Source organism: Agelaius phoeniceus, chromosome 13, assembly GCF_051311805.1.
Source record: "Agelaius phoeniceus isolate bAgePho1 chromosome 13, bAgePho1.hap1, whole genome shotgun sequence".
NCBI lineage: Eukaryota > Metazoa > Chordata > Aves > Passeriformes > Icteridae > Agelaius > Agelaius phoeniceus.
The window spans coordinates 6,197,117-6,215,323 of NC_135277.1; the positions used below are offsets into that span (position 1 = coordinate 6,197,117).

An 18,207-nucleotide genomic window follows, 5' to 3' on the forward strand; every position below is an offset into this window, starting at 1 on the left:
CGCTTGTCTAGAATAACTCCCTAAGCTACAGAAAAGTTTATCTAGCAAGATATTAGGAAGTTTGAACCTTCATAATGGAGCTCTGTGCATTGTGTTTTAAAGCTTACAAGCAGGTATTGTATTCGAAATAAGCAAGAATTGTTTAACCAAAGGTACCTGTGCTTACAGTGGTTGGATAGAACTACTGTCAACGTGCTTTTGCTTTGTGTGATTGGTCAAAAGACTTATAAAGTGAGTTGTGACATTAAGTTCTTTGTCTGCTGCCTGGGATGTGAGCTGGTGGCATCTTCCCATTGTCAAAACCATGTAATGAGACTGATGCTGGAAAATAAAGCAGCTCAAGGCAGTTCCACAGCAGCCCCATCCCATTTGTAATTTGTGCACAGCCCCCAGCCGGTGATAGGCACCACCTTAGACCCAGCTCAGGGTGCCTTAGGAGAGGTTCCAGCACCCCTGGGCTGGGCACCACAACATCAAAACTTACCCAAGGAGGAGAAGGATCAGAGAAGGCTGAAAGGGGCAGCAAACTGATGCTGTTGATGTGACCCAACTGTGAGTCCTTTCTAATTAAAGCACAGCCACAGCCACACATGGGCCCTGCTGCTAATTGAGGGAGGGCTGAGCACTGAGTGACACATTAACCTCCCAGTCTCAAAACATTAACTTTACCAGGTGTAATCTCTTCTAGGTGACATAAAGGTTAATAGTCTGCACCCACAACAGAATTCAGCTCGGTAAATACCCAATTAACCAGATTCTGTTAGAGGTAGCAGCAAAAAGGAAAGGTCTAGGCTGGCTAAAGGAGGCTCTGAAATGCTGGGTGTGATGTGTGCTGGTGAGCTGGACAAGGGGACCTGCCAGGCATGGCCAGAGGATCAAGCAGGAACGCTGCCTTCAGAGGGAGCTTGCACAAACCTCAACACTACCAGGGGCTGGGCTGAGGAAAAGCAATGAAGTGAAATAAATAAAAAGATTCTTTGCTGTCAACGTTTAACAAATATTTTTTTCCCAGGCTTCCTCCTTCATTCCTCCTGAACTATTCTCCAAAGCCCCTGTTGTTGGAAAGTGAATTCAAAGCAACTGTGGTTGGATTCAACTCCTGTGCAACAAAATTGTTTTTTTTTTTTTTTGTTTGTTTTCTGACTTATAATCTTTGTTTTGCTCACTGCCTTTCAGAAGAGGGAACTGGAACAGGGAAAGATAAAAAATGGAACAAACAAGAAATAAGTGAATATTCAACTCAGTTGGAATGCAATTGCCTCATTTAGCATAATTTTGTCGAAGCTTCAGGAGAAAACTTTGATACACCAGATTTGAAGCATTTGAAAATAAAGGGTCAAAGAAGTAATTGCTTTTATTCTGACCAGTACAGCAGCTGGAACAGGAGGGAGTGTGTGTCACTGAATCCTCAGGAATGTGTCACCCTCTGGGCCTGCTCCCACTGATGCAGATGGAGAAGCTTCTGCAGCTGCAGGGGCTCAGGGTGCATGGCAGGGCTCAGCCACTTCACTCAGCTGTTGCTATTTCAGCTAAAAGCTCTTTTTTCCCCCCCCTCTACAGCTGAACTGACACAAAGAGTGTGAGACATATTCATCACCACTGACACATCCAGCATTTTCCTGCTCAAATCACGTTTCCTCCGAGCTCCTCCTCGTTTTAGTGTCTTCCAGGTGTTCAAGTTCCTCAGTTATGCAATAATTTAGGATGCCCTTGTACTCTCTTTCCCTTCTCCATCCATTAAACTTCATTTTGCCCTTCCCCAAAACCTGCCCTACCTTCTCTGCCACAACCACTGCTTCACTGGACTTCCCTCTGAAGGCACTGCAGATCCACAGAACACATTCACCCCCACTGTCATTTCTAGCAAACCTCCAACCTGAACTCTCAACCCTGCTTTTACTGAGGCTGAGAACCTTCTGGAACAGCCAGAGCCCAGCCAGCCAACCTGGGAGAACCAAAGAGATCATCCAGTGAGACAGGACAAGAATGAAAATAGTGTTTTTAATATCATTTACAGCAAACTTACAGTATGTATTTCACATCACATATTTCTAAACTGCTCATCTGGAAAATATAAGCTGCAAAAATACAGAACACAGTACTCAAAATATATCGAGCATGTGGCTTCTCTTTTTTTTTTTTAAAGTCAATTGTACAGTGAAACGTTTCCTTTTCCAAACCAGGTTTTGGTTTATTTTGGAAGTGCTGCTAAACATCTGAAAAATTACCAGCAGTCAAATTACCAGCACAGTTCAAAGACCTTTCTGAGGACCACTTTCCCTTGGGCAGGAAAGGAAAACAGGAAGGGAAACAGAAACCCCCAGCCCAAGAAGGGGCAGTGGCACTTGGGCTCATCCAGGTGCTACAGACTATTTGTGGAGATGTTCTGTGCAGGAAGGACCTTCTCCAGCACCCACCAATGCTGCTCTGCCAGTGGCACGTGGGCTCATCCAGGCCATTTGTGGAGATGTTCTGTGCAGGAAGGACCTTCTCCAGCACCCACCAATGCTGCTCTGCCAGTGGCACATGGGCTCATCCAGGCCATTTGTGGGGATGTTCTGTGCAGGAAGGACAGGCCTCCTCTTCTCCAGAACCCACAAATGCTGCTCTGCCCAGGTGACTGTGGAGGACAGCAATGGCTTGAGGGACAAACACCACGGACTGGTCTGGTACAGAGGCAGGTAAACACTGCTCCAGGGCTGTGCACCCTGCACAGAGCTCTGCAGGTGGGTTTCAAGCACAGGTGTGACAAAGTGCATGGGGTGGTGTTGTCCCCAGCAAGACAATCAGTGTGGAAGCACCCTCCCTGCACTGAGGGGAGATTGCACCCACACACCAGCTGCAAACACCTGTCAGAGAAGTCCTGAGCTTCTGAAGCCCAGAGGAACTCCCACCAACAACCCAGTCAAGAGATGCATCAGGATTTGGAGGGCACATGGCAGGCCTGCCTCGTGAAAATGTATTTTTTTCTTTATTTACACTATGGAGAAAGAGAATGACGGATAAGGGAGTGAGTTAAGGAACAAAGTAGGTTCCTAATATTCTTGCTAGCCAAAACCCCAAGCCCCTCAATCTCTGTCAGAGACACAGAGGAGCCAGCTGGTCAAGCTTTCCCAATATGCTTTGAATTTTAAGCTCTTGAGGTTGCTCATGTGTAGCTGCCACTGAGGGTTGTCAGGGGTGGGGAATAACCAGGTTACACAGGCAGGGCATGGGCTGCTGGTCAACCTCTGCAGCAGGAAAACAAGGAAAGAGAGAGATCAGCCGCTGAAACCTGGCTGTTTCTCCACCATGAATGAGGCATGGCCAAGGACAGGCTGTGCATCTCTTCTGCTCATGAACCACATCCAGAGCTGCTCTCCTCCTGCCTGTGTAACCTGATTTCAGATGGTGCTCGTGTCTCACCTGCACGAGGCAAAAGGAATTTCAGAACAGCCCTACTGCAACCGTGCCCCATCTAATGCCATTTATGCATTGTTAGCTCCCACGACTCCAAATGTCCCCGTGCCTGGAATGTGATATAAGTACATACAGCAGGGAAAAAAACCATTTCTGCAGACTGCATTTGACTTGTATCAAAATCCTAACGAACACCACATTTATTGTACTTTATTTACATGGTAGTCACGTGTAATATAATACAATACAGCGTTCCATTTGCAGTGGTAGGCACTATGGGTTTTAAAATGTCACAGCTCTTCCTCTGCTCCATCCCACCCCCTCCTCCCTATGGATGTGAGCTCCCTGTTGTGCGGTCCCAGCGCTGCTCCAGTTTCCCCCTGAACCTGCTCTGGGATGGCTCTTCCCCAAAACCAGGGGAGGGAAGCTGCTCTGCAATGACTCTTCCCCAAAACCAGGGGAGGGAAGCTGCTCTCACGGGCTAACGTGGAGACTCCAAAACTTTGGTGGTCACAGACCACTGGCAGACCTCAGCACTTGTCAGGGGCAGTCCATGTGCAGCCTCCTCACCATGCTTTGCACCAGAACACCGTGAAGGCAACGTGGGGCTGCAGCTGAGCTACAGACCCCTAGCACAGGGAATAGGCCACCCATGGTGATCACAGAGCACCATTTGTTCCTGCTGCAGTAAGACTTTGGGAAAACGGTTGTGAGTCTCCACAAGGAATCATCCTCCTCCTCCTCAGGTCAGGCAGGAAGGGTCACGGGTGAAGAGCAGGGGTCGTTTCTTCCTTTCAAGTTCACAGTTAGAGTTGTGAGGCACCAAAAGCACAGCACTGTTTGCACTGAGGGGTAAATGCACTGCTGTTTGTGCGATGCCCTACTGCAAGAGGAAACGGGTTTGGGGGGCTCAGGTATCCGTGGCAGAGAAAGATGCCCTTTGCTGTCCCACCCACAGGCAATTCACTTGGGAAGAACTAAGATGTGTTAGGCCATATGCAATTCTCTTGATGCCCCAGAGGATTCTGCTTCTGATCCAGGAGCTGTGCAAACATTGCAAATAAAATTTACACCACCTGCTTCACCTCAATACCAATTCGCTGTTGTCTGGGTTCATACCCTTCTGGTGTTTGCTCTCAGCAATTACTGAAATGAGTGCTTTAACCAGTAGGAATACTGGGAGAGGCTGAGAATTTCAAGCATCTCTGAGAGAATATTCCTGGGAATATGAGGACTGTGAGTGGGAAGCCAGCACTTGGGCTGTCCTGGAGCGCGGCGCGTCCAGCGGCGCTCGGCCTGCTGACACTGAGCAAGGATCCTCTTACTCAATTCCTAACCACAAACTTCTGAACTAAATAGTTTTACTGATGAGAAAATTCCAGCTTAGGGAACTCAGGGAGCAGAAATATCCCCTGTGAGTTTTATGTCCATCCAGAACAAATCCCTGTGTATGAATTATAAGAAAGCTTTTCCAGCTTCTCCAGACCACAGATGATATGCAGAAATAACCTTCCAAATACACTGGAGGTATTTTCTTGGTTTTCTCATCAATTTGCAAGGACGAAATAGAAGAGAAAATTACTGTATGAAGTTGCTATAAATTATTTGCCAAGTTGCAGCTGACAAGTTTCTTATTGCTTCTTGCCATATGCAGATACCAACTTTGTGCAGAACAAATCCAGCACTACAAACTGTTCAGGGTATGACAAAGCTTTTCTTTCTTAGGGTTGGACACCCTGCTCTGCCACACTTAATCTGAATAAATCGGGGAAACATCACAAACTCATCCCATCCCACAGACCCCATCCCTGGAGTCACTCCATTCATCAAACAAGGAGAGATTGAAGCAAAGCTTTGACAAACAAAACAACATAAACACTACAAACAGCCTCAAGTCCTACTCTGGCAGCCATCTAAACGGATTGCTCTGTCCACACAGCTTCTCCTGAATTCCCTGTGTCCTTTTGGGACCAAGAGATGCTCAGAGCCAAGCAGCCAAGGCAAGCCTGAAGCTGAAGGACAAGCAGTCCATGTTCACACTCTGCCCCAGGAAACATCAGTATTGCTGCTGGGCAGGCACAGCCTCCTTCTGCTCCCCTGAATTCAGGGAACAGACAATGGCCAAAGATTTTACTTGGCATCACTAGTTAATAAAGAAGTACCTCATGTCTAAGAACTGCTGAAAGGCCATTTTTCAGACAAAGCAATTGTATTAAGACTCAGATTGGCTAGAAATGTCAATGGAATGATAGAGAACATCATTTGCAGCCTGGAGGTTATAGATTTAGGGGATACAAGCAGAACGAACTATAACATTTTGAACATATGTAAAACTGAGTGAGACCTGCTGGCATGCCAGGCAAATTTAAATGCCTCTGGATACCTTGGTAGAGCCAAGCTTGTGCTTTGCCACTGGGGGAAGGAGGAACTGTGGCTAGAGAAAGGAAGCTGATGTTCAGTTTGGAAGAAAACACCCACAAACCATGGGTGTGGTGGAGGTAGGGCTGTCCAGGAGCAGGGAAGGGTGGATAATCCTTACAGAGACACTGAGTGGCTCAGTTACTTTCCTCCTTTCCTCCTTGGATGAGTCTCAACCATCAGATAAGCATGGCTGAACCTGGATCACACCAAAGGTTCTCATCTTAAATAAACTGCTGCCTATATTCCACCAATTCTAAACTGGCTGCCAACAAAACAGGTGAGGCACAGCAGCAGTGTGGATGCTTGGAGAGGTGAACCCAGATTAAGTAGGAAAAGCCAGAAGCCCTATTGCAAACCAGAGCAGGTCAGTATTATTGCTTGTAATCAGGGGTGCTCTGCCCTAAGCACAGGAGGCTTGTGAGCTCTGCACATATTAATCACATCCAGAGAGAGAACAACAACAAACCTGCTGCTGTCTGCAAACACAGTTCACATGGAATTAGGGGGATAGATGAGCACAGCTGCATTTAAAGGCAGAGCAGGAGTAAGTCTGGAAACTCTTGTGAATAAAGAAACAAAGCTGTTATCACATCAGTCCAGTGAAGCATTTGCATGTGTCTTTTATACTGACAATTCCCCACATCACCTGCCAAGAATAAAGCAAACATCACACCAAGAATGCCACAGCCTGAAGAAAATACCAAGCCAAGCACACCCAGCTGTGACAAACTCTCATATGGCAGCAACAGCTGTGGCTGGCCTGGGGGCTAAAGCTTCACAGTGCTGGTAGGCTTCAGGTTGTTGTGAGTTGGCTGTGGAGTGAAACTGCTGCTTGGAGTTGCCTTTCTGTGTCCCAAAACCTCATTTACTGAGGAAAAATGTCAGTCTGTCTGAGACACCAAGGTGAACCTTAAGCACATTGCCTCCACTGCATGTGATGAACATAAAACTCTGATGGGGATAGCAGGGGGTTCAAATCACATTCATTCCCTTAATTTTTAATTTTTTTTTTTTTTGCAAGGCAAAAGAAGTAAATGCATCTCAGCCATTTGGAAATACTCCAATCACTTTCCAAATGTCTGCAGACCATCAGTTCAATTTGGAAGCACTTTGAAGTGTAGCTAAGTCAGATAATGGAAGCTAATTCCTCTCTGCATCTTTCCCTTCTCACCTTCTGAGCAAGGTGAGACCCAACCACGATGAAGAGCAGCAGCACCAAGGAGTTCAGTGCATCTCAGAGGGGAATGGCAGAGGGAGGTCCCTGCTATTGAGCTGACCTGCCAAGAATGGAAGGTTTGTGATATTCAAGTGCTGATTCAAGTGATGGACTTTTCAGTCCCACTCTACATCCAAGATGTGCTGGGTAAAGTCAGAAAAATGGATGATTTCTACAGGTATTAAAAGAATGTTCTGGAAATGCATCACCTTGTTAACAAGGGTGCAAAGAAAACAATTCCAGTGTCATCTGCACCAATTTTAGATTGGGGTCCCCTTTTGATCCCACTGGGGCTATTCCAAAGTGGGATCTGAGCAAGGGAAAGGAAACCCCAACCTGAAGTCATGCAAGGCAACTGGTCAATCCCAGAGAATCTCAAGTAGTTTGTTTTTCCAAACATCCCATTCCTTAGCAGACAGCCACATGGTGAACACAGTGCTTTGAAATGCCAAAAGAACATTTCTGCTGAGACTGGGACAAACCCCTCAATTTCAATGCCCTTGAATATGAATAAACAATTTCCACCACTGGATCTGGACCACATGGCTCAGAGCATGCCCCTGTTCCTGTTAATGGGTGTTTTTCTAACTCCATCCTTGTTTTTTTGAGTTTCCTGCATGGTTAAGGCAGTTGCAGGATGGAGGTGAAGTGCTGACAGGTCAAGGCCCATAACACAGTTTGGGAAGAAGGAGGATGTCTGACACTCTTCCTTTGTTATTCTGTAACAAAAATTGGGTTGCAGGCAAAAATGGCTTGTGGTTCTGAAATCAGAAAAAAACCCCCAAATGCCTGCTGGTGTGGATGAAGGGTTTGGTCTGTGTATTTTCTTTCAACTAAGGATCTGTTCTTAAATCTGTACCAAAGCACTGACAGCAAAGCCCTTCACGATGCAGGCATCAGACCTAACCCTAGGGGAAAAAAAAAAAGAAAAGAGTGGGATGGGGGAAGAGATTTTCAAGAGTTCCATTATCAAAAGAAATAAAAAACAATCATGCAGGAATTTCAAGTTACAGCTTAAAAATAACATAAGTAACCCCATTCAACTGCATCTCCCACACATAATACAAGAAGAGATCAAATGAAAAAAGTAAAGAAAAACAAAAATGAAAATGTTATGTGCCCTGGAATCCTGTTTCTATAACTCCGGTCAAGGCAGACTTTTGACTGCAGCAACAAACCACAGCTCATGAACACTGGGAGTTTGTTTTACATCATATCAATCAGCATGCTATTCTCCTTCACCTTGGAATTTCAGAGGGGAAAATCATGAAATTGTGAAAGGGGTTATGAAATTTCAAGCAAGCAGGCTTTTAGAAAGGTTCTATTGTGTGACATTTGTGTTGGAGTCTGAAAGTGTGTGTATAGTATAAAATTATGAGCTAACATTTGGAAAGACAGCAGTCTAAGTAATAAATCTGCAGAATGAAGAGAACTGTACAGAATGATTTCAAAGGCTTATTCTTGACAATTATATATATTTTATGAGACAGTTATGCACCCTGTGCCTTTTCTGAATTCATTGTTTTATGGATGCAGTTTCTCTATTTTAGCAGATAGGATATACTAAACCAACATAATGGTCTAAAAAGCATCATTTACCACCCAACATAACAATGGCACTGCATAGCTTAATTTTTTTTTTCTTAAACTCCTTCATCAATTGAGTGATTCTTAACATGGCTGAAACCCAAGAATTAAATATCTGCAATTACAATATTTGTTGAGTATTTGGCACAATGGAGTTTATTTGATACACCCTTTTTTCCTGCCCTTATTGTTGCTGAACATGTAATTCTGTGCATAAGCTGCAAGCACACGTATAAATTCAATCAAGTGGAAGCAGTTTGATACTCCACACCCATGTTGCAAAGCTGGATAAGAGAAAAGTGTGCTAAAAATGTGCTGAACATGAGTGACAAGTTATCCACCCTGTGTAATTGTGCCAGCTCTGGGGTGTCCACTGCAGCAATGGACAAGGACTTGGGGAAGATCAGCCCCTCTGCCACCTGCATGGAAGTGACATCCAGCATTTGACTCAACATGCCAGGTTACTCCTCTAAACATCCTCAAGTTCACAACAGCTTTGAAATTCACACAAAAAAAAAGGAACTCTTAATTATGATGCTAACCCTTAAAGCCCTTCTGACATTTAGTCCATCGGAAACAAGTCTGGTTCCTGGGAAAAGAACTCATCAAATGCCACCAATTTGCATTGCTTCCCAGCAGGAATGTTTTGGAAAACAAAAGTTGTGCATACAAAATAAGCCTGACCCCCACGTTTCTCGTAATCAGATGAAAATTTCCCCATGGTTTTTGCAGGTTTAGGTAAGACTGCACTGCAGGAGCCAAGCCAAATCTGCTCCTGCATGGATGCTTTGTGGGGAGCTGAATGGAAGTTTGAGCTGCTCAGTGTTGGCCAACCTCTGCTCCCATAACCCAGCCTTCCAGAGGGACACTATTCCCACATTTACAAACAAAATGTGGCATCCAGGAGAGATTATTCCATCCTCCTCACATGGCTCCCACTGAAAGTCAGTGGAATTTCTCAGGTGAAAAATAAAACACCAGTTGTGAGGGCTGAAGGATTAAGGTCAGTATTCCTCTCATCTTGTACACACACACACACACGCACACACACACTTTAAAGAAAACATCCACCACACAATTTCTAGATTGCAAATTATATATATATATCTTTAAAAACTGGAGAGAACATCAACAGCCTCTCCACATATATATGTATTCACTGAGTCACATAGAATATGAAAAAACTATATTATGTAAATCATCATATTATCTATAATTCTCCAACAGACAATTGTTTTTATAGAGACACAGTGCATTCATTCTCTTCTTTAAAAACATATTATGTGTCTTCATTGGCTTGGTAGCATATTAGAATGAAGGCGTATGGATAAAAAATGCAGAGGATTAAACAAACCCCTTGAGTCACATTACATTTGGGTGAATTAAACAGGATCCTTCCCCAAACTAGCATAAATAAATCCTCCTCATGGAAAAGTGTCAGCGATTTAAGGGTTAACACATACTCGAAAATAATTCCAAAAAAACCATCTTATTAAAGGACTACACAGATAAGTATTTGGAACTCATCCCCCTTTAAAAATGACAGCACGTTTGGCAAGTGTGAGCAAATGCCTTGAACTCTACTGGGTTTGAGATCTGAGCCTGGTTATTCACAGACAGCCACAGGAGCTGCAATCTGTGAATAAGCCAGGCCTGGAAGGACTTGGATACCCCTGACAGCATCGCTGGCCACTGGGAAGGTTTCCAGCAGCTTTCAAGGAATTCATCCTGGGCTCGTGGCTGGTGACAGAGTGTGACTGGTGGAAGGGCTCCAGCACCGCTCCCTCTTTGCCATCGTGGATGCAGCAGGGTGGAGCAGCACCCAGCCTGGCCAGCCCTGCAGGGCTCCACACACCCCATCTCAACTGGGAAAGAACCTATTGCTGTTATCACCTTGCTGTTATCACCCTGCTGTTATCAGCTTGCTGTCATCACCTTGCTTTCTCTACACCTCGTGCCAAACTCTCCGTTGAACCTCTGCAGGTGCCCTCCTTGGAAGCTCGTGCTGTCACCAAAGGGGCTGGTGCCCAGCCACAAGGGCTCCCTGCTTTCTCCATCACCCTGCAGGATGTCACAAGCGATCCCATCAAAAGACTCTGGTCTCAAGAATCCTGGCTGGGTGTGACTTTGAGAAAAAGACAAAAGTTTCCTGTGTTGCCGTTGCTGTTTTGCAGTTGTTTCTTCTTCCATTCGTGCTCTCTCCTTGTTTTTATTAAAAAGGACCCTTGTATTATTAATATAGTTCACTCCTCCACAGTCACTATAAAACAGACTCCATATTTTCACACCACTCATGATCTTCAAGGTTATAGATAAATTTTGTCCTATGTGGTTGATTTTGGGGCACCGAGTCCCGCCCCAGATTGTCTAGGGTGAGAGTAGAGGCAAAAAACTCACTAGTGCTGAGACCACCTTCGTGGTTCTTGATGTATCTTTTATAGTTTTTCCTCAAGCACTGCCAGGTGGTTGTGTACAGGATGAATGCAAAGGACTTGAGGGCGATGGCAATGCTGACATACAGGTATCTGTAGACCACGTTGTCATACAGTGCACAGGCTCCTTGCTCCCCACAGAACGTGCTCCAGAACAGACACGTGGAGTCAATCCCGGCCCCGAAGATCAGCGGAGGTGGGATAAAACCTGCCAAAATAAGAGAGACAAATCATGCTTCTATGATCCCTGTGATAAAGAGAGAGAGGACGTGACTGCAGTGAGTGGGAAGAGGGTACTTTATCAAGGCTAATAGTCCCAGCTGCAGCCTGTGATTTTCATTTTTGAAGTTCTAAATCAACCTGAATGAAGTTTGTGGATGAGATTTTAGCTTGGACTTAACGTCTGTGGAAGAGATACCTGCTGATATCAACATGCAGCAAGAATCTTATTCAAGTCTGAGTGGCTTTTATTAAGCTTCTTGTTTGCCTAATGAGACTAAGTGGAGGGATAAATGAAAGGGGAGGACAGCCTTGCAGCTCACCCTCTAGAAACTGGCAATTCTGCACTTTAGAGTGTTGCCCTGAAGGATCTCATAGCATTCCAGTTCAGCACCTAAAATCAGCCTCGACACTGAGATCCAGTTTTGGACTGTACTCTGATATCAAAACATAGCAAAAGGTTTTCTCTGGATCTAAGGAAAAGAAACAATAGCCCCTAATAGATGTCAAAGATGCCATCAGAAAAGAAGGGAAAATTTTAGAGTGTCATTAAATGAAATATCACAGCAGGATTCTCCCACAGCCACTGCAGCTAACTACTGATGAGTGTTTCTCAATCATAGTTTGCAGAAGAGCTGCAATCTTCAAGCAAAGTAATCACTCCAATCTCATTTAACTAATAAAAGAAATGTTTTTCTTGTCTCCTTTCCCTCATCCTGCAGGGACACTGCAGCAACCCCCCATTTCCCATTAGCCTGATGGTGATTAGGACATCCACACTCCAGCTCTGCGCTCCCCAGCCAGCCTGGGAGAGAAGAAAATGTGAACATTCTACATAATGTAACCATTTCTCTACCTTCTGCTGTATTTATGGGCAGAGGCTAGAACCCTGAAAAAAGCCCTGATGGATGAAGTCACTGCTGTGGGCTAAGACAGTGAGCAAAGGAGAGCATTGCATCTACCGAAATCCAACAGCAGGCAGGCACAACACCCCCCTGACAGTATCAATGCATCCGTAGGTGCTCTGATGCCTGGGACTCTATAAATACCTGTGACAGCAGACACAAGGAGTGCAGTTTTTAGACAGGAAAGTGTTTAATCTTGGATCCAGTTTCATCATTAACCTGGATTTCCAGGCTTAAAAAAGATACCTTCCTTCAGCTTGTCACGAGCAAAGTAGTGACATTCATGACATGAATCCTAAGACTACAAATAAATTGGTTGTCTTCACTGTTCTCTGTGGTAACTGAGATCTCTTTATTTTATTTTCTTGATGACTGGAGCTCTGCAGATTTTGTTTGATCTTCCTTCTATGTTGGTAAATGCAGGAATTAAGAGAGGTTATATGGGCTTTTGGTTCTCATTTGAACCAGTCATTAATAGCACAAATGTAGTAAGTAAAACCAGATGATAAAAAAGCAAGACAATCTGTTTGTTAGAAAAACTCGTTCCAGTCATCATATCTAAAAACCTATCTATGTTCTGGAAAAAAAATATCAGCACCAGCTCTGTGTTCATCATTTCAATGACTAGAAAATCCAGGCTGGGCTGGTTCTGTTTCTAAGTTCAAAGACACTTTTTTAGCTGAAACCTGTGAACAACCACACACTCAACCTGGATTTTAAAAATTCAGTTGGACTCCTGCCACAAAGAAGCAAGAGGCTGTGCTGCTGACTACAGTTTGTGTGCCCAGTGCTGCTGGATGGCACCTCAGGGGTAATATCCAGATCTGGCAGTGACTGAGGAGCCACATTCTTCCTGTTTTAACAGACAACCACATTTGGATCATAATTTTGAGGTGTGAGTCCCTGTTAACATGCTGAGAGATGCTGACACAAAGCTTTGGAGATGTGCAGGCTGAACTTCAGGGAGAGCTGCCATCCCCACCTCTGGCTCCAGCCTGGAGTCCACCACAGTTTGGCCTGGAATGTGCTCCTCATAAGACTTGAGGTAGGACCTGTTTCCCTTGAACTCCAAAGCTACTCCCATGTGAATGCAGTCATGTGGAAAACCCTTTGGCAACCAGTGAGTATTTCAGGTTGTTTTTAGCAGAGGAGAGGATGAGAGACTCACAGGAGCAAGTTGGTGCTCAGAACCCCTGAGACAAGGGAGGTGAGCAGTTGCACTGCACATCAGAAACTCCTCCTGAGAGTGAAACACTGTGGGGTTTTGTCATGTTAGAATAAGAGGCAAACAACATGAGCTTGGAAGAAAAAAAATCTAAGGAAGTGCCCTGGTAAGCAGAGGCTCTTCCAGGATGCATGGTGAACACCACCCAGAAAAAATGCATCCAGGATCTTAAAGGTCTGAAATTTTTTGCCACTCCAGACAAATCCATTCCAAACCTTTGGCTCCAATGGCACTGCTTTACTCTCTTCTCTGGGAAACTGCAGTAATGCTTTTTAAATGAAGATACTGTTAGGCTGCCCTCTCACAGCAGAATTCCTATGAAATGAGACAATATATGCAGGAGGATACCGGGAGAATTCAGTCATGCTTCATGTTATTACAGTGAATATTAAAGAGAGTCAATCATGTTCTACCTCTTACTGCAAAGTGTTGCAAAAATTTCTGCTCTCTCTATATATTTATATATATTTCATAGCAGAAACTGTAGGGCTGCATAAAAAAAGGTGCTTCTGTCTTACTGAAATCTATTAGCTAGGATTGCACCTTCGGGTCTCATACCTCTTGCATTTAATTCTCTCCTTTGGTGTAAGAAGCAGCTATTATCGCTGTCTTCTTAAGTCAAAGCTTAAAGGTGAACTGAAAAGCTTTTAAAATAAATCAGTAAAGCTATTCTCAAACCTCAGGTTGATAGAGGCACAATTTGGATACCCTTGCTCATACAGAAAAGTATCTTTCTCTTCATTTTCTGTGCGTTCCAGCTACATTGCTGATATGATTCAGGATGTATTGTCTTATTTCATGGGAATCCCTTAGTGACAGAGCAACATATAAAGATTTGAATTTAAATTCTTACTATGGCTTCTTTACTGAAATGAAAAAGAAGAAATCTGTTCAGCTTAAGCATACATGTCTGAGCCTGGTTTTAGAGGAATTCAGGATGCTGCTATCTCAGGAGGCTTCTCTCTTTTGAATGGAAAAAAGAGAAGATAAAAATCCCTCCCCTTAAGTATTTTTCCTTTGGAAACAACAGCCCACAGCCATCCTCCTTGCACACTTGTCTGCTGAGACTCCATATTCAGCCAGTCACAGCTGAAGTCAGGCCAAAACCCACCAGCAGCACCAGCAGCTAAAGAAAATGCTGTGTTTGCAAGGCTTGAACCAGAGCTGACCTGGGTCATCCCAGAAATTTCCCTTTGAGTTATCTGAGATCTGGGTAACTTAACTTGAGGGAGCTTTTTGTATGGCTGCAGCTACTTCACCAAAACCAATGGACATCTAATTGGCTTTACTGTAAACTGGTCTGGGAGCACAACTTCCTGTTCAGCTTATGAGGATTAAGGTGTTAAAACAATAAGTAAAAAAGGAAGTCACTTATTCAAAGCAATGTCTGATACTGCTGGATTTTCAGTCCTGTACTTCCCAGTGCCTTGTTGTAGCCTAAGAAATGGCACTTTAGGCTCCAGCTCATTCCTTTGGGACCAAGGGAGCCATGCAGGGAAGGTGCTCTCTGTGCCCTGCTAAAAAAATAAGTTCCACTCCCACAACATGCAGAAACCCTGGGCATGAGATGGTCCCACACAATGATGGATCAGAGGATTTTGCCCTGAACCACTGAGACTAATGAGCTGAAGAGCTTTAAAATAGGAGCCACCTCTTCCAGAAGGGAAAAAAAACAGCCAGAAACAAGCAGCAGCCTGGTATGTTCCCTTTAATTCATACATGAGGAGAACATACTGGTGCAGAGGAGGAGCCATAAGCATTTTAATGGGATATTAACCCACAGGAGGAAACAAGGACTCAGCTTGTCTGATTTTCCTGGTTTCATTTCTGAGACACCCAAAGGAAAGGGCAAACTCACCATGTAACACAGGTCCTGTCCCTCAAAGGAGGGTGAAAATCCATATCCCTCTACTTCAGCCCTGTGCAGTGCAGCAGTAATTCTGCAAGCTGCTGACACGTTATTAACAGCTACAGAAGAGAAACTGGTTGTGTGGGACCATGGGAGAAACAGCCATTGCTCATGCAACACTGCATTTTCTTCCATTAGCACAACACAAATGGCAGGAGAAGTGCTTCAGGAGCCTTGATGCGACATCCCTCACGGAGAGGGCTTGGAGCCCAGTGTGCCAGACCCCTCTCACGACAAGGACAGCACTGCAAGGAGCAGAAATCAACTTCTGCACGTTAAAAAGAGGGAACAAAGGGTGGGAGAGAAGCACACACAACTTTTGTACCTACCTAGCAACCGCAGCAGCAGGAAAAGCACCCCCAGAGCGTAAGACTTGAGTTCAGGGCTCACAGTCCTGCGGGGAGCAGGGAGAGAGAAATCAATTCCTGTTGTTCTGCTTTGATTAACACACCCCGTGGCCATGCTGTGCTGTCAGCCAGGATGCCACCAGCACCTCTTCAAAAAGTCATTAATGGGGCTTTTCTTCTGCCTTCTCCTGAACTGCCTACAGCCCCAAAAGTAATTGCATGGGCGATGGGTTCAGGAATTAGCCAAGTCATTAATAACAACAGCTAATGTTGACAATGGATGTTTATAAGCTCCCCATCAAGTTTTCAAGGCTCCAGATGCTGAGAACTGGAGGGAGAGAAAACTTTTGGTTCTGAAACTCCCCAGACTACTGGGAACAAGAGAGGGAGGGAGAATGGTGGACCAAAAGGTTCAGTCAGCCTGGTGATTCAGTGAGGAAGTGCTCAACACTGGTTTTCATGCAGTTTGCAGTGTCCTGTGCTATGAACACAACCACTATTGCATTAAGAGTTATCCTTCAAAGGTGCTTTAAAGAAACACTCATGGCAGGGGTGGTTCTCAGTATAAATACATGGAAGGGGCATCAGCCAAAACTGATAAAACAGAATCAGTGAGAGCTTTTAAGTTAGGAGAAGATCCTTCTGATCACCTGCCCTCCTCTCACACATTCATGGGCCATGTAATACCACACCATGACTTCTCTGTGAAGCTGTGACCTCGGGATGAATTTCAGCAGTTTCCAGGCAGACCCCCCACACTAAATATCTAAAGCCTTTATGCTGGGAATTATATGACCTTGGACAAATGTTCCAATGGTTAATGGGTTGGCTCAAATAGGATTCTACAGTTGGGTGAGAAATGAGGGAAACAGAGCATTAAAAGTTTATTTTAATGAAAAAAGAGATTATCACATGGAATATTCACAGTGGACTTTTAACTGGTGGTGGTGTCTTTCCATCCACTTTTCTATATTTAAGACCAAAGTCAATCCCCATACCTTAGGCTGGAGTAAAAATTGTCACTTGGAGACATCTCCTTTTCTCACTGACTACAGCAGTGACCAAATGACTTGCTAAGACAAGTCTACATTTAATTTGTAGACACTGAGTCCATTTTTAAATAACCATGGGAGCTGCCAGTGTCACTTGTCACTGCTCTGGACACCAAGGACACATTCATATGCCACAACTTTCTTTAAGCAATGGAAAATGGCAGTTGCAAGAGAGCACAAGGTGCTTATCTGGCTCAGAGCTCTCTGCTGTACATTTGGTACATTTTGTCAGCTATCAGTGATTCTGAGTGAAGTTACAAATCTGGATGTGTGAACTGTTTATTTCCTACAGCTCTGAACTGAGTATGTTTCATCTTCCCTTTGCTTTTCTTATTCCCTGGTATTCTTCTTCCTGGCTTATCTCATTTGAAGGCAACACTAAGATGTCTCCATGTTGTATCCTAAAGGTGCTGGCAGCTTCCTTGAACAAGAACTCTTCAAACTCCAAATTGCTTTTGTCACAATATTTATCATGAGGAAATTTGATTTCCCTTTAGCTACTGGAGATGCAAAGAGAGAAATGAACTAGTAGGTGGAATATCTCATTTTGTATCCTGCAGGGAGACATGCCCTCACAGAGCTGTTCTGTCCAAAATCCACTCAAGAGTGTGTTTCTAATACAGACCTTATTGATTGAATTTTATTGGAATTTTCCAGGCAGCAGAATGGATCTGCTATTTATGCCTCTGGTTATTAGTCTCAGTAAGTGACAGCTTGGACAGCTAAGTAATTTTGGATAAATGTGGGCTTAGATATATATGTATATCATAAGGTGAAGTGTTCCATATGTCTGGAAATAACACAAGGTCAGTTATTTGAATAAGCTACTTTTGCCCACCTATTCACATTGGTTTAACTCAGACATGTCCTTCAGACTTCCAAGCTCCTTATGTTCTTGGACTTGCTCCAGGGTGAGAGAAGTTAAACTCCAGGCAGGGAGGTACTCACCAAAGCTAGCTTTAAATTCTTCCGTGGTTTCTGTGGTCTCCAGATGATCTCAAAAGGTGAGCCTAAGCCTCTCTCTAAGCCATTACATGCTGAGAACACGGGATGGCAATTGTGCCCCTCTCCTGATGCAGCTGTAACCTCCTTACTAGCTGGATTGGAAACTGCACATCTGTATTTCCATGTTAATCCCAGAAGAACAGCCCCTGCCACCATTCTCTGAAAGATCCCTGCAGGAATCTTGTCTGTTTGGGAGCCCAGTTCCACCTCACTCCCTCACTTTACCAAAGGAGGGCTTAAGCAGTTCCCATTTTCTCTCCAGCAGCTCCATACTGCAGGCCCTGAACTGGGGCCATGCCTGGCTAAACCAGACACTAACAAGTGAAAAAGAGTAGGGAGAAAACAGCTTGAATGAAGGTTCAGTTCAAAGTCATGGGTCTGGAGACAGTGAGCCTGGTATAAAAGGCAGAGGCCAGGAGCTGTGTGGGACCCTCATCTCCCCCCTGTGCCTTAGAGTTCCTCCAGCCCTCATCTCATGACAAGATCCCAC

At 44.5% G+C, this 18,207-nt stretch overlaps 1 protein-coding gene across 2 annotated transcripts in view; it reads right to left on the bottom strand.

Moving 5' to 3' along the window:
- Positions 1-1,982: 1,982 nt before the first annotated feature.
- SLCO3A1 (solute carrier organic anion transporter family member 3A1) overlaps positions 1,983-18,207 on the bottom strand; it is a 141,571-nt gene continuing 125,346 nt past the window's right edge. Inside the window, exons 9-11 of one of the 2 annotated variants that reach the window (XR_013184092.1) lie at positions 15,643-15,707; positions 2,488-11,263; positions 1,983-2,401 (exon numbers count right to left, since the gene is read on the bottom strand). Coding sequence is in view for 1 of the 2 variants with exons in the window: in XM_054642346.2 (XP_054498321.2) it covers positions 10,884-11,263; positions 15,643-15,707 (445 nt within the window). In the remaining variant the exon portion in view is untranslated. Of the gene's footprint in view, positions 11,264-15,642; positions 15,708-18,207 lie in introns of both variants that reach the window. The other variant, XM_054642346.2, reaches the window with a different exon arrangement.